This window comes from Panicum virgatum, chromosome 8K, assembly GCF_016808335.1.
Source record: "Panicum virgatum strain AP13 chromosome 8K, P.virgatum_v5, whole genome shotgun sequence".
NCBI classification, from domain to species: Eukaryota; Viridiplantae; Streptophyta; class Magnoliopsida; order Poales; family Poaceae; genus Panicum; species Panicum virgatum.
This window is the reverse complement of record NC_053143.1, coordinates 6,794,108-6,807,549: the sequence shown is the minus strand read 5'-3', so window position 1 is coordinate 6,807,549 and position 13,442 is coordinate 6,794,108. Positions and strand designations below refer to the sequence as shown.

The window sequence follows — 13,442 nt, the reverse complement described above, 5'->3', positions numbered from 1 at the left end:
GTCCTTTCCTTTCGTCTCCGTCTCTCCAAATGATGGATGGATGGATCCTGTACGTGCGTATTGGTCACGGAGAGAGGGACAGACTACAGATGCAAACAAGGCAGAGTTGGCCCGTTAAACAACAACAAAGGAGCTAGGCCCACAAGTTGGCCCAATTCGGAAAAAAAACGTTCGACCTCAGTAATCTAGCCCGATGTGGCTTCTTCTTCCTCCGTGCGTCTATTTTCCTGGCGCTCAGGTCAGGATCGGATCTCTAATGGCGGCTGACAGAAAGTACAGTTCAAGATATAGGGTTCTCGCAGAAAAATCAAGGTATGGCGACCGCCATATCTCGCCATACCGGGTCCTCCGCCCCTGCCACCTCATCGGTTGCTTTGGCCTTTTATCTTTTCATTGACGGACTGACGGGTCACGAATTCACGATTCACGAACAGGTGGCCGCCATGCCGAACGGGTCACGATTGTATAGCTCACAAGTCACAAGGTGCGATGCATTTTTTGGTGGACGCATGACCACGCTTTAGTGGCTTGACCCCAGGTCAACATGGGTGGCCATCTCCTCCTCCTGTTCTCCTCGTTTCTTCTTTATAAAGATCAAACAAATGCATCGTTGATGGCAGATGAGTAGATGACACAGCGACCTCCGATCCTCCTCCCTGCTGTTTTCGATCACTTGATCTGGTGAAACAAAAACCAGTACAATTTAGAGTAAGGGTGTGCGTGTGGGCGCCGTCGATCTATCGTTGTTCGTTGCTACATACCTCGGCGGTCTGATCTCTGCCATCATCGGACGACTTCATCAATCAAGCGCATACCACCAAGAGAGGTATGCACGAATGCATCGTCCCTCTCTTGTTCAAGCCCTCATTCATGTGGCAATCCATCATGTCCTGCCCCCAAGCAATAAACTATACCTATAGCATGCTGAAGCTGACAAGTAGAAGAGCGAGAGGTCGTCTACTCGTCTGCTAATCGTGGGGGGGGGGGGGGGGGGGGGGGGGGGTTTGCTAGAAATATTGAGAGGGAGATCCAGCTGCGTGTTTACATTTTGTCCGTCATGTTTCCATTCATCACAACACTCTTTAATTTGACTCGGTCAAGTCCCAAAATATTCACTTCTACAAAGAGTCGAAAGCAGGACCTGAGGTGCTTCTAAGGTGCTGTTTGTTTCCAGCAACTTTTTTTTAGCCCCTATCACATCAAAAAGAATCTTACTATTTAGAAGTATCAAATAAAATTTGTTTATAAAATTTTTTGATAGATGTGTGCTAATTCGCGAGACGGATCTAATGAGCCTAATTAATCCATAATTTGCTACAGTAACTATTCGTTAATTATGGATTACCAAACCTCATTAGATTTGTCTCATAGTTTAGCTCCAAGGTTCTGCAATCAGTTTCGTAATTAGACTTCATTTAAGACTTCTAAATGCTAAGATTTTTTTTGATGTGACATGGTCTAAAGTTTAGCCTGTGGAACCAAACAACCCCTAAGACTCTTGTAACCACTAGACTACACAACCTTTCGCTTTGCATTTTTCGTTTTGACACTAGCTATTAATTAATTCAATTTTACTTGAAATATTGTATTTATGTATTGTACTACTTTTACTTTTACCATTTGTATGGAATTCAAACTAATAACTTCTTTGCACTTTTTATTTGAATTTGGCCCTAACTAACTGCGTTTTACATGCATGGACTTCTTATTTAAGTATTTTGATTCCAAAATCTCTTCTTGAAATAAAATACTACGTTTTCATAGTTTTTAATTCTGAAATTCTTATTTAATAACTGTATTTGGTATGGTCTCCTTAGTTTAGTGTAGACTGTCGTTAGATCATCTTATAATTTCTAATGGTATGAGTTATTTTTTTTATAATTAGTGCTCTGTTAAAATAATTGTAAAGTACCAATAAGTACTTTCAACTACTTTTTGCCCTGAATTTTTTTTGGACCATTGATCAATGGAAGATATTTAGAAAAACTAAATTAAATTAGTATTCAGTGCTACTTTTTGGTACTTGGTCTCATATTTTTGTACCACCAAGTACTTCAGTCTAGGTACTTCCTATTTTGATCACCGTACGATTATACGAGTGAACATAAATGGATAAGATTAGCATATCTTTTCTTCTCCGTATTTACATATTAATCGACTACTCTTACCTGAAATTTCCATCTTTTTTTCTGCACATAATCATGATAGGAAAACTCGCCATGAAGCTTACTGCAATGGGACAGTTTTCCTTTGCGTTCCTGGCGTGCTGCATGCAAGCTGTCATCTGCTCCTCCATTGGAAACTACACAGATATGTTCTCACTACTAGATTTTAAGAAGCAAATAAGTCATGACCCACAACAAGCTCTGATGTCCTGGAATGACAGCACCCATTTCTGCACTTGGAAAGGTGTCCAGTGTTATTCGGTCAAGAAACAAAGTCGTGTCACTTATCTTAATCTTACAAACCAAGGTCTAGTAGGGCAAATCTCTCCTTCACTTGGAAACCTAACATTCCTGGAAGTCCTAGTCCTGTCGGCTAATTCATTTCTGGGAGAGATCCCTATGTCTCTTGGTCACCTGCGTCACCTTCAAGCACTCGATCTGGATAATAACACGCTGCATGGAAAAATACCTGCCCTTGCAAACTGCACGAATCTCAAGTGGCTATCCATGGATGGGAACCAAGTAACTGGAGAGATTCAAGAAGATTTGCCTAGTCGCCTTGAAGTTCTTCGACTTAGCGCAAATAACCTTACTGGAACGGTCCCTGCTTCTCTTGGTAATATCACAACGCTAATGGAGTTTAGTTGTGCAATGAATAACATCGAGGGGAGCATCCCAGACCAGGTTGCAAATTTGCTAGGGTTGGAAGTCCTTCTCGTGGGTCCCAATAAACTGTCAGGCCGGTTTCCACAACCCATCCTGAATCTTTCTAATCTAGTTCTCTTTTCCATTGCTTTCAACAATTTTTCCGGAGTTATACCATCCAGTGTTGGCACCTCTCTGCCCAATCTTCAGTTGTTTCTGATAGGCGGCAACTTGTTTCATGGGCACGTGCCATCTTCATTAACAAACGCTTCCCAGCTGAACAGAATTGATATGTCAAGGAATAAGTTCACTGGGGTGGTGCCTAGCTCCATGGGCAGACTTTCTGGACTGACTTGGCTAAACCTTGAGTTCAATGAACTCCAAGCAAGTAGCAAGCAAGACTGGAGATTTATGGACAGCTTAGCCAATTGCACTGAGCTAAGTTTATTTTCACTAGCAGGTAATCGTTTAGCAGGACAAGTGCCGAATTCTGTAGGTAACTTTTCCGGTCAGCTCCAGTATCTATACATGGGAGGAAACCAACTGTCCGGGGACTTCCCTTCTGGAATAGCGAACCTTCGCAACCTAATCGCTTTTGCACTGGATGTGAATAATTTTACGGGTATGCTTCCAGAATGGTTTGGGACTCTCAACAGTCTGCAAAGGGTATCGTTAAACGACAATTTCTTTACAGGGCTCATTCCATCATCCTTTTCAAATCTATCTCAATTGGTAGTCCTCTATCTAGATTCGAACCAATTAAATGGATATATACCGCCGGACCTGGGAAAGCTCCAAATGCTTGGGACATTCAGCATTTCTTCCAACAATCTTCGTGGCAGTATACCTAAAGAAATCTTCGCAATTCCAACACTAGTAAGAATTAGCTTATCCTTCAACAACCTACATGGTGCACTACACGCTGATATTGGGAATGCTAAACAACTCACATATTTAGCAATTGCATCAAATAATCTGTCTGGAGAACTTCCTAGCTCTTTGGGTGATTGTGAAAGTTTGGAAGATATCGAGCTGGGCAATAATCTTTTCAAGGGAAGCATCCCAACTTCGCTTGGCAACATAAGTAGCCTAAAAATGCTCAACTTGTCTCATAACAACTTAAGTGGGTCAATACCTCCATCACTTGGAAACCTGCAAGTTCTTGAGCAACTAGATTTGTCATTCAACAATCTTAAAGGTGAGGTCCCAACAAAAGGGATATTCAAGAATAATGCAACTTCAGTGCTGATTAATGGCAATCAGGGGCTTTGTGGTGGACCGCTGGAGTTACACCTGCTTCCATGTCCTGTCATGCATTTGGATTCATCTAAGCACAAGCTATCAATTTTACTGAAAGTAGTCATCCCATCATACTACTGTTACTTGTGGTGGCCATTTCTGTTTTGTCATTCCAGAGGCAAAAACAGAAAGCAAAGGATATTTCTTTACCCTCTTTTGGGAGAGAGTTCCCCAAAATTTCTCATAGTGATCTTGCCAGAGCAACAGAGGGCTTCGCAACCTCCAATCTAATTGGCCAGGGAACATACGGCTCTGTTTATCGAGCACAACTGTTTCATGATGGAAAACCGGTGGCTATCAAAGTTTTCAGTCTAGAGACAAGAGGAGCACAAAAAAGTTTCATCGCAGAATGTAATGCTTTGAGAAATGTGCGGCATCGCAATCTAGTTCCTATCCTAACTGCATGCTCAAGCATTGATCCTAATGGAAATGATTTCAAAGCCTTAGTGTATGAGTTCATGCCACGAGGAGACCTGCATAATTTACTGTACTCGACTCCAGACAGCGAAGGTTCTTCATATTTTATTCCACTAGTTCAAAGGTTAAGCATCATGGTGGATGTATCAGAAGCTTTGGCGTATCTACACCATCACCACCAAGGAACCATTATACATTGTGATCTGAAACCTAGCAACATTCTTCTAGATGATGATATGGTAGCACATGTTGGAGACTTTGGGCTAGCAAGGTTCAAATTTGATACAACATCACCATCTCTTGTTGACTCAACTTCCACTTCTTCACTCGCAATCAAGGGAACCATTGGATACATTGCTCCAGGTATTGTCCCTACTGTTCACTTTGTGTTTACAAACTAAATACTACAAATTTTACATTTACTATAACTAAATTAACTTCCCGACATGCAATGTATAGAATATGCTGCGGGTGGTCAGGTTTCCACTGTGGCGGATGTATACAGCTTCGGAGTTGTTCTCCTTGAGATATTCATCCGAAGGAGCCCGACAGATGACATGTTCAAGGATGGGATGACCATTGCAAAGTTAACAAAGATCAACTTCCCTGATAATGTGTTCCATATTGTTGACCCACAGCTGCTTCAGGAGCTAGAGCAGAGAGAGGACATTACAATGACCATCAGGGATAGTAGGGCACAGACTCTTCAGTCAGTGCTGAGCATTGGGCTCAGCTGCACCAAGACATCACCCAACGAGCGCATGAACATGCAGGAGGTGGCTGCCAAGCTACAGGGGATCCGGGATGCATATCTTAGAGGAAACTTAAGGACCAGCTCTTAGTAATTTATGTTCTGAAGTCTGAATGAATAACTTGCAGAGTGTTTTATTTCATGTGTCGTGTGATGTTTTTCTTGTTCAGGCATTCTTAAAAATCTCTATTATGCTTCACAAATTGTGCTACTTGAGGAGAATCGGGCTGACAATAGTTCTCTTCATATAACTCTCAAGTAGTCAACTGATAAAAGCGAAGAACGCAACAAGTGTGTGCTTGCACCGAAGAAAAGAATCTTAGAGGAAAATGAAATAGCCATTTCTGTCGCTGCTAGTGCTTTGAACCAAGAACCCACAAAATCAGTCTCCATTTACCATGCCACCATGTTTCTTCTTGTTCAGTATGTTCCCTTTTTGTGACCATGTACTCTACAGAAATGACCCATTGCATTCTTACCATGACCATACATCAATGGGAGCATAAAAAGGCCTAACCCAAAGGCCCAGGCAGCTCCAGGTCTGGCATAATTTCAACCTGCCAAGCCTGCGGAGTGCTATGGGCTGATATGGAAAGGGTGTCGTCGCTTGCTTGGTGCGCACTCCCCGGATGCCGTGCCGCCGGCCTCTATTCTAATGGTTTTGCGGAACAGCCTCTAGTTAGTTCATCGTGATCCAAAAGAGTTACATATGACTTTATCAATTAACCCCTACCTTGAATCGGGATTCAAACTTTTACATATAGGTACCTACATATTTGCGTGTAACCTCGTGATTTTGATTGCGATTAATAATCGCGATGTGAATATTTGCACTAGGGCGCGAAGCCAGAACACGAAACTGTCGGGGTCGGCTCCATTAAACACCAGGGTCATATACATATGTAAACAGTGCTGAAAAATACTTTCCTTTCGATTTGATAGATTTCGTCGGGGTCCGGCGACCCCAACGGCAAAGGGCAGTTTGCCCCATTTTGCACATAGGACTCTAGTTTTGTCTGGAGCGGCACCTCCAGCTTCGACCTGTCAGTCAGCGGCTGCAGTGGCCATCTTTGTCGCCTGGAGTCATAGGCACATTCACCAGCGTGCCCCGAACTCCGGCCCCAGCTGCGTGCCAAAGCCCATTAGGCACGTGTCTGAAAAATTTGGATTTTTGTCATCGCAAACATTAGATTTCACAAAATTATCGTTGTTAAAATTGACTTACTTCGCAACTTTACCACTTAAAGTGTTAAGTGTTTTTTTTTCTTTTGAGGGTGGTCTCACACTTCACACTATAGCATAGCCCTGCTACACCGACTGAGTCAGTAAAAGCCGTTATACCGACGGACCATCAATCGGAATAGAGAATTATAAAAGGGAAAGAAAAAATAGAAAATAGAGGAAAGAAAGAAAAAATAAATGAATAAAAACACAAATCATAATAGCAAGACTAGCTTGGAGCCTTTGTCATCAGCTAAGAAAAAAAAACAAGAACGAGTATGGTTGCTGCTTGCTTGGACCTCTCCTGCAGTTTTTGTGACTGGCTGCTGCTAAAGCTGGTCTATGGGACACGCCGCCGCCGCTTCCGATTTCTAGCCGTTGCGACGCCGATGCCCGACGGCCGAAGCTTCCAAATTCCAACCCGCCGCCCGCGGATCCCCCTGCTCCAACGTCTCTCCTCCGCCGCCGCCTCATCCCCCCCTCGCCGCATTTGAATACCTCGCCCCCCGCTCCCCAGGCTCCAACCAGAGATCCGATCCGGTCCCGCCCTGCTCCCTCGCCCGCACCCGCACCCGCACCAGCCACCAGAGCAACACAGAGAGCGTCGCAGCGAGCGAGCCCGAGATGGCGGCGGCGGACGGGGACGCCCCGATCGCGGCGTTCGCGGTGTCCAAGGCCGGCGTCGTGTTCAAGCACATCTTCCTCAACGCGCCCCCCGCGGGGGAGGCGGCGCCGCGCGGCGGGGAGGGGGACGGGGACGAAGAGGAGGAGGAGGACCCGCCGGTGACGGTGGGGCGGCACCCCGACTGCCACGTGCTCGTCGACCACCCCAGCGTCAGCCGCTTCCATCTCCAGCTCCGGGCCCGCCGCCGCCAGCGCCGGATCACCGTCACCGACCTCCGCTCCGGTGAGACGCCCGCACCCGCCGCGCCGTGCGTTTCTGATTTTTCCCCCATCATCCGCGTGCGTGTCGTGCGATGGATGCGCTCGTGATCGCCGCGCGTGGGCGTGGCAGGAGGCTTCGGATTTTGTGAATCAGATTCGTGTTCGTTTAACTGTAGCGTATGCGATTTGGGGGTAATTTTACTGGGGTTTTGCCCTCTCATTTCACTTCGGTAATCTCGCGATGCGATCGACGCTATGCCTTGTTAGCTGCTGAGATTTCATTTCCCCCGTCGGGATTTCCTGCGGAAATATAGCGTCCTACTATTCCCGGGAGTTAACACGCCATTTCCCCATCGTTGTGGGGCTCTGCTTCGATGCAGTGCACGGGACATGGGTGTCGGGCCGGCGGATCCCGCCGCACACGCCGGTGGATCTGGCCGCCGGTGACACGCTGCGGCTCGGCGCCTCCAAGAGGGAGTACAGGCTGCTCTGGCTGTCGCTGCGCGAGGCGCTTGAGATGGAGGATGCGCCGTACATGCCGGTGCTGCCTGAGGACAAAGAGGAGCCCCATGCTTGTCAGGTAGCAACTAGCAAATTCTCCTTTATGATCGCGGAAAACCCCTTGTTATGTTTTGGCACCTGCTGTTCATTCATTGATTATGTTCTAAATGTTTGATGAAATGTGCAGGAGGCCAGCAGCCAGTTGGTGGCTCCTGAGCAGAGGGATTCAGCAGACATGAGGGCCTATCAGGTCTGTTACCAGTGAATCAGTAGTATTACTTAGTACGGAAAAAAAATGTTTGATGAAATGTTTATTGCTACCTGTAGAACTGCATTGTTAAGTTTATTAATTTTGTAGCCTGCCACTGCAAATCACAAGGTGTCAACTGATGCCTTTTCTAGTTAAATTAAGATGCTACAGATTTTTTTTTTAGCACAAACTGTGCGATGAGTTTGACAAAGTATATCAATTCCACTTGTAAAAACTTTGTATGGTAAAATTGCTAATAGCATTGGTTTAAACTTGCACTTCATTTGTTGTGTCTTAATCTCTTTAGGTGAAGCTATTTTTTGTTATGTTTCTTGTCTTTTAACTGTTTACTTGAGTTCTACTGATCCATTTTCTTTTCCTTTTCTGATTGATTTTTGGGATTCCAGTTTCTGGTATGAATGTTAACTGTCTGATCTAATATACAGGAGACACGTAAACAAATTATGTAGCAACTTAATTTGTTGAAATTCTCATTGCTATCTGTAGAACTGCATTGTTAAGTTCATTAATTTTGTAGCTTGCCACTGCAAACCTCAAGGTGCCAACTGATGCCTTTTCTAATTAAATTAAAATGCTACAGATTTCTTTAGCGCAAACTGTGCAATGAGTTTGACAATATATATCAATTCCAATTGTAAAAAAGTTGTATGGTCAAATTGCTAATAGCATTGGTTTAAACTTGCGCATCATTATGTTTCTTGTCTTTAGCTGTTTGCTTGAGTTCTATTGCTCCATTTTTCTTTTCATTTTCTGATTCATTGTTGGGATTCCAGTTTATGGTATAAATGTTAACTTTCTGAGCTAATATACAGGAGACAAGTCAACAAGTTATGTTAGAAGAAATTGCTTTTCCAGCTGAAGTGATCCCATCAGCACCACCATTACCTGACTTTGATCATTCCTTTTCTGTGGAAGAATCTTCGCTTTCCCAATTTCATGAGAACATTGAAGGAGTGGCAGAGGATAAGTTAGTCGACAAGAATCCAATTTCGCAGTCTTTTGGCTCTCTTATCATACAGCAAATGCCAGCTGCATTGCCAATTGCTGGAAGACCAGCCCAGTCAGACCTAGTGTCCAAGAGGTCCAAGTTAAAGTCAGTTAAATCACTTCGTATTGACACTGGCAGGAGCAGCGACAGAAGCAATGCTCTGAGCTATAGCGTTCAGAAAGGAGAGAAAAATGAGATTCTTGTATGTTCTCAGAGCTGCGGGGCAGAGTGTGCTGCCTGCGTAGCTTTATTTGGTATTTCTGAATATGAAAGGGCTGAAGAAATGGAAGAGATGATTGCAGAAGTTAAGGACCATATGAATCCCCCAGCCAGAATTACCATGGAGGGAAATAAGGAAGAGCCAAACACTGAGAATTATGTCCCACAAGATTCAGTTGATGCGAAGTTGCAGAAGAGACATGGCTTGTTTGATTCTGCTCTCCCTTCGCGTCTCAAAGATGATGCCTTTGCAGAAAAAGAAATTCCACAATGGAATGCTGCTGCTGTTAGTGAAGAATCCGAGCCTGTTCCAGAATTTCTTGTAACACCAGACATGAAGCAAGATGGTTTGGTCCACCTTAACTTGGAGGGAAGTATCTCAAACAAGGAGAATATGGTGGCAAATAAGATTGCTGAGAATTCTGAGAACTATCAGCTTCGCAGCACAAATTGTGGGAATCTATTTGACAATTTCGATTCTGAAGAAATTGAAGAAAGTGAAGAAATCAGTCCAGTGGACAAGGAGAATATCACCCCCAATGTATCAGGTAACATATTAATGGAGAGGAGCCACATAGGTCTGAAGCCTACCATTTCCCAAGAGTTGATGGATTCCATTTCCCCTCTGAATTTAGATCATGACCACCTTCCAGAAAATGAGAACTCCATGCTGAAAGCTGGAAATCAGATGAAAAATGAACCTGTCTCTGAGAATCTTAGCCCGCTAACTCCAGTTGATAAAAAATTGCAGAAGTGTGAGACAGAGTGTATGCCCATTTCACATCTGGAATTCAAAGATGACATCTTTCCTGATAGGGAAAACTCAGTGCTGGCTCCTGGAAATTATGAGGCTATCTCCCCTGTGAAGCAGGAAGATCTGTTCTCAGACAAGGAGAATGTGACTCTTGCTTCTAAGGTAAAGCCCATTGTTAGGAGAGTTCTTGGGTCAAGGATGGATAATTCAGTCTCAGCAAAGAACACTTCAAACAAGGAGAAAACAAAGTCTGAAAAATTGCACACTGTAGATTATGATGTTTTCTATTCAGATAAGGAGAATTTGACCCCTGTATCTTCAGGAGGCATGAAAGCAAGGAAGTGTCTTCCCAAGAACCTCATTGTCGATTCAGATCAAGATCAGGAAGCATTCTGCTCTGACAAGGAGAACCTGACACCACTATCATCTGCAGCTCGGAAAACAAGGGATATGTCTGAAAACTGTGCACAAGTAGAAAGTACAATGACAAAGAAAAGGGCTGCTGATAGGATCCCCTTCCAGACTCTTCTGTCAAATTCTCCTTTGAGGCCTGCTAGTTCGGTTGACTGTAACTGTGTTGTTGCTAGGCCAGCTGACATCGCTGTTGGTGACTTGGTGATCAAATTGGAAGATAAACTTAACAATATTGCAGTAAGTCTTTGCAAAGATTATATTGGTATTCTTCATTGTAATATCTTTCCTTCTAATAAGGCAACTAACATGAGCCGATCTTTATGCTGGACAGCAGAATAACCAAGAATCTGGTAGAGCTGAACAAGGGATGAAAGCCTGGACCATGGTGCCTAACACAGACAGCCTTCTCGATGATGAATCTATGAAGTCTATTATGCTGTTAAAAGGCATAAAAGGAACTCATCTGTTCATACCAAGGATTGGTAAGTTAAGAGCAAATATAATATGTTTGAACTGTCATTCTATCATGTTGTCAATTGTCATTTACTGAATCTGTGAAGTTTGAACAACATCATTACCATATGATCCTAACATACTGTTATATGCTTGCTTGCTCAAATCACGCCATACAGATGTGCTGTTAGTAAAATGTAAATGTTATCTGAATACATGATTCTTTTGTATATCATTATTATGTACACTTTTCTGCTATATAACCTAAACAGTACCTGCATCGGCTCTATGCAGAGTCTGTCAAAACGTCCATCATATGCTATAATGCTCTCAACTGAAGGACTGCTTGCCTCTGTCATTTTATCATTTTAATCTGCCCTGTTAGGCTGTTAAATGATGCTTCGTACTTATAATCCCTGAATGCTTGATCTTGCCACTGATGTTTGCATTGTGTGCTTCTGTTTGCCTATGCTACTTGTGGTGCTAACTAAAGTACTAATTGGCTTAATCCATCTTGCCTGTGACGTTTGCATTGCCTGCAGCGTGCTGCTGTTAGCTTGTGCTACTTGTAGTTGCTAACCGCATTACTTGCGCCGTCTGCACAGCTTTAAGCACTTAAGCTGTTTCTATTCTCTCCACAGTGATCAGGGAGCTGGATTCCATGAAGCATCGTGCGGGCCTGTTCAGGCGGTCCACCAAGGCGACCTCCACGCTCCAGTGGATCGAGGAGTGCATGGCGACCGAGAGCTGGTGGATCCACGTCCAGAGCTCGTCCGAGATGCTCCCCGTCGCGCCGACCCCGCCCGCCACCCCCGCAGCGCAGCGCATCGACGAAGAAATCAAGGTCGGCTCCGGCTCCTTCAACCCGATGGCACTGCTCACCCCGAGAGGCTTGTTCTCCCCGAGGGGCTTCGAGCTCGCGGACATCGTCTCCCCGAAACCCGAGGACCGCGTCCTCGACTGCGCGCTCCTGCTGACCAAGCTCCGGGGCGGCGACCACAACGTCGTCGTCCTGTCCAACAGCGTGGCGCTCAAGATCAAAGCCATGGCAGAGGTAACAACCATGTTTGCCCGTTTGCATTCGAATTTAGCAGGTGGCATTTTGTTTTGTAGTATCTGAACTCTTTTTTTTTTTGGTTGGCAGGGCGTGGTCTGCGAGGGGGCGAGGGAGTTCCGCGAGTCCCTGATGAACCCTTGCTCGGGGCGGTTCATGTGGGCGGCGAGCGCGCCGCGGGGCCCGGCATGGTCGCGCCTGGACGCGGCGGCGCTGGCCGAGGACTACTACAACAGCCACCACCACCAACACCTCCAGGCGAGGAAGAGGCGGCCCGCCGCCGCGGCGGAGGCCGCCAAGGGCCTGAAGCTGATCCTGCGGCACAACTCCCTGTACGCGCAGGCGACGGACGCCGCCGCCGCCAGGATGACGCCGCCGCTGGTGTGGTTGGCCTCGGTGTGACGTCACGTGAGACGTGAGAGAGCCTCGTGCGGTTCCGTCGGTGGAGCCTCGCGGAGATGCGATTGGCTTGATTACAGTGTTGGGGGTGGTGAATGGTTCTTGATGGGTGTACGGTGTACCCGCGCACGTTTCGTTGCTGGTATGATTTCCATGCCGAGCCCAGGCGGGCCAAACTGTGGGCCGTAAACAGGGCCCGCCGCGTGCACCGTTGTGGCGAGTGGTTTTTGGTTTCGTTACCATCATCATGATCATCATGTGCCGTGAACGGGTTTGGTGACGCGCCGGCTGCCGCGGCGCACGTGGGGATGTCTGTCTGCAGTGCACACTGGGTTGGTAAGGTCCAGGGTTTACTTTTTTTGTTTTTTTTCCGAATCCCGCCAACTGCCGGAAACGAAATTTCGGTCGAAATTTCGCCGAAATTCGCTAATTCCGAACGGAAAGAGAATTCAAATTCAAAAACGAAATTCCATGAATTCCGACCGAAATTTCGGTGATTTCGACCGAAATTCGGTGATTTTCGACCGGAAAATAATGTCAGTTGTGATTTTCCTACTGTTTCCGAGGTCAAATGAAAAACTTTTGAATACCAACTTTGTTCATTTTTTCGAGATCTACAACTTTTGTTTTAGAAACTTTTTCATTTGAGCAATGGTTTGAAAGTTATTTAATTATTTCAAAAACTACCAATTAAAAGTCTTGTCATAGGCCTCAGCTAGACTTTTATTATTCTTGTTATTGCGGATATGCCTATAAAATTTCAGAGATATTGGTTGATCTAATTGAAAGTTGTTTTAAATCTAGGACAAACATGATTTGAATTGGTTATCAATTCATGTGAATTGGTTATAAATTGTAAACCGTGGTTTAAATGAACTTTTGCCCAAAACCAATGTTATAGAGTTTTAAATGACGAACAACTTTCGTGTTCAAAGTTTTTCGAGTTGTCACGACGCCGCACCGAGCTGTTCTACTACCTGTGGGAAAAAAATTATTTGACTGACTA

The 13,442-nt window shown here is 45.0% G+C and overlaps 1 protein-coding gene and 1 pseudogene across 2 annotated transcripts; both read left to right on the top strand.

Annotated features, from left to right (window-relative positions):
- Positions 1-508: 508 nt before the first annotated feature.
- LOC120643754 lies at positions 509-5,480 on the top strand (annotated as a pseudogene).
- A 1,383-nt stretch (positions 5,481-6,863) lies between these two features.
- LOC120643752 (FHA domain-containing protein PS1-like) lies at positions 6,864-12,704 on the top strand. 2 transcript variants are annotated; one of them, XM_039920225.1, is made up of 7 exons: positions 6,864-7,405; positions 7,764-7,963; positions 8,072-8,134; positions 8,968-10,767; positions 10,865-11,012; positions 11,625-12,037; positions 12,128-12,704. In XM_039920225.1, the coding sequence occupies exons 1-7, from the start codon at positions 7,123-7,125 to the stop codon at positions 12,437-12,439; spliced, it is 3,219 nt and encodes a 1,072-aa protein (XP_039776159.1). In that variant the 5' UTR covers positions 6,864-7,122; the 3' UTR covers positions 12,440-12,704. The 2 variants fall into 2 exon arrangements, with proteins under 2 accessions (XP_039776159.1, XP_039776158.1); XM_039920224.1 differs by having other exon boundaries at positions 10,862-11,012.
- Positions 12,705-13,442: the final 738 nt, after the last annotated feature.

Excerpts from the sequence above, each read along its gene's own strand:
- LOC120643752 (XM_039920224.1), top strand. The coding sequence starts at position 7,123 with ATGGCGGCGGCGGACGGGGACGCCCCGATCGCGGCGTTCGCGGTGTCC. Across the intron at positions 7,406-7,763 it reads CGTCACCGACCTCCGCTCCG|TGCACGGGACATGGGTGTCG; the intron begins GTGAGACGCCCG and ends GCTTCGATGCAG. Across the intron at positions 10,768-10,861 it reads ATAAACTTAACAATATTGCA|CAGAATAACCAAGAATCTGG; the intron begins GTAAGTCTTTGC and ends TATGCTGGACAG.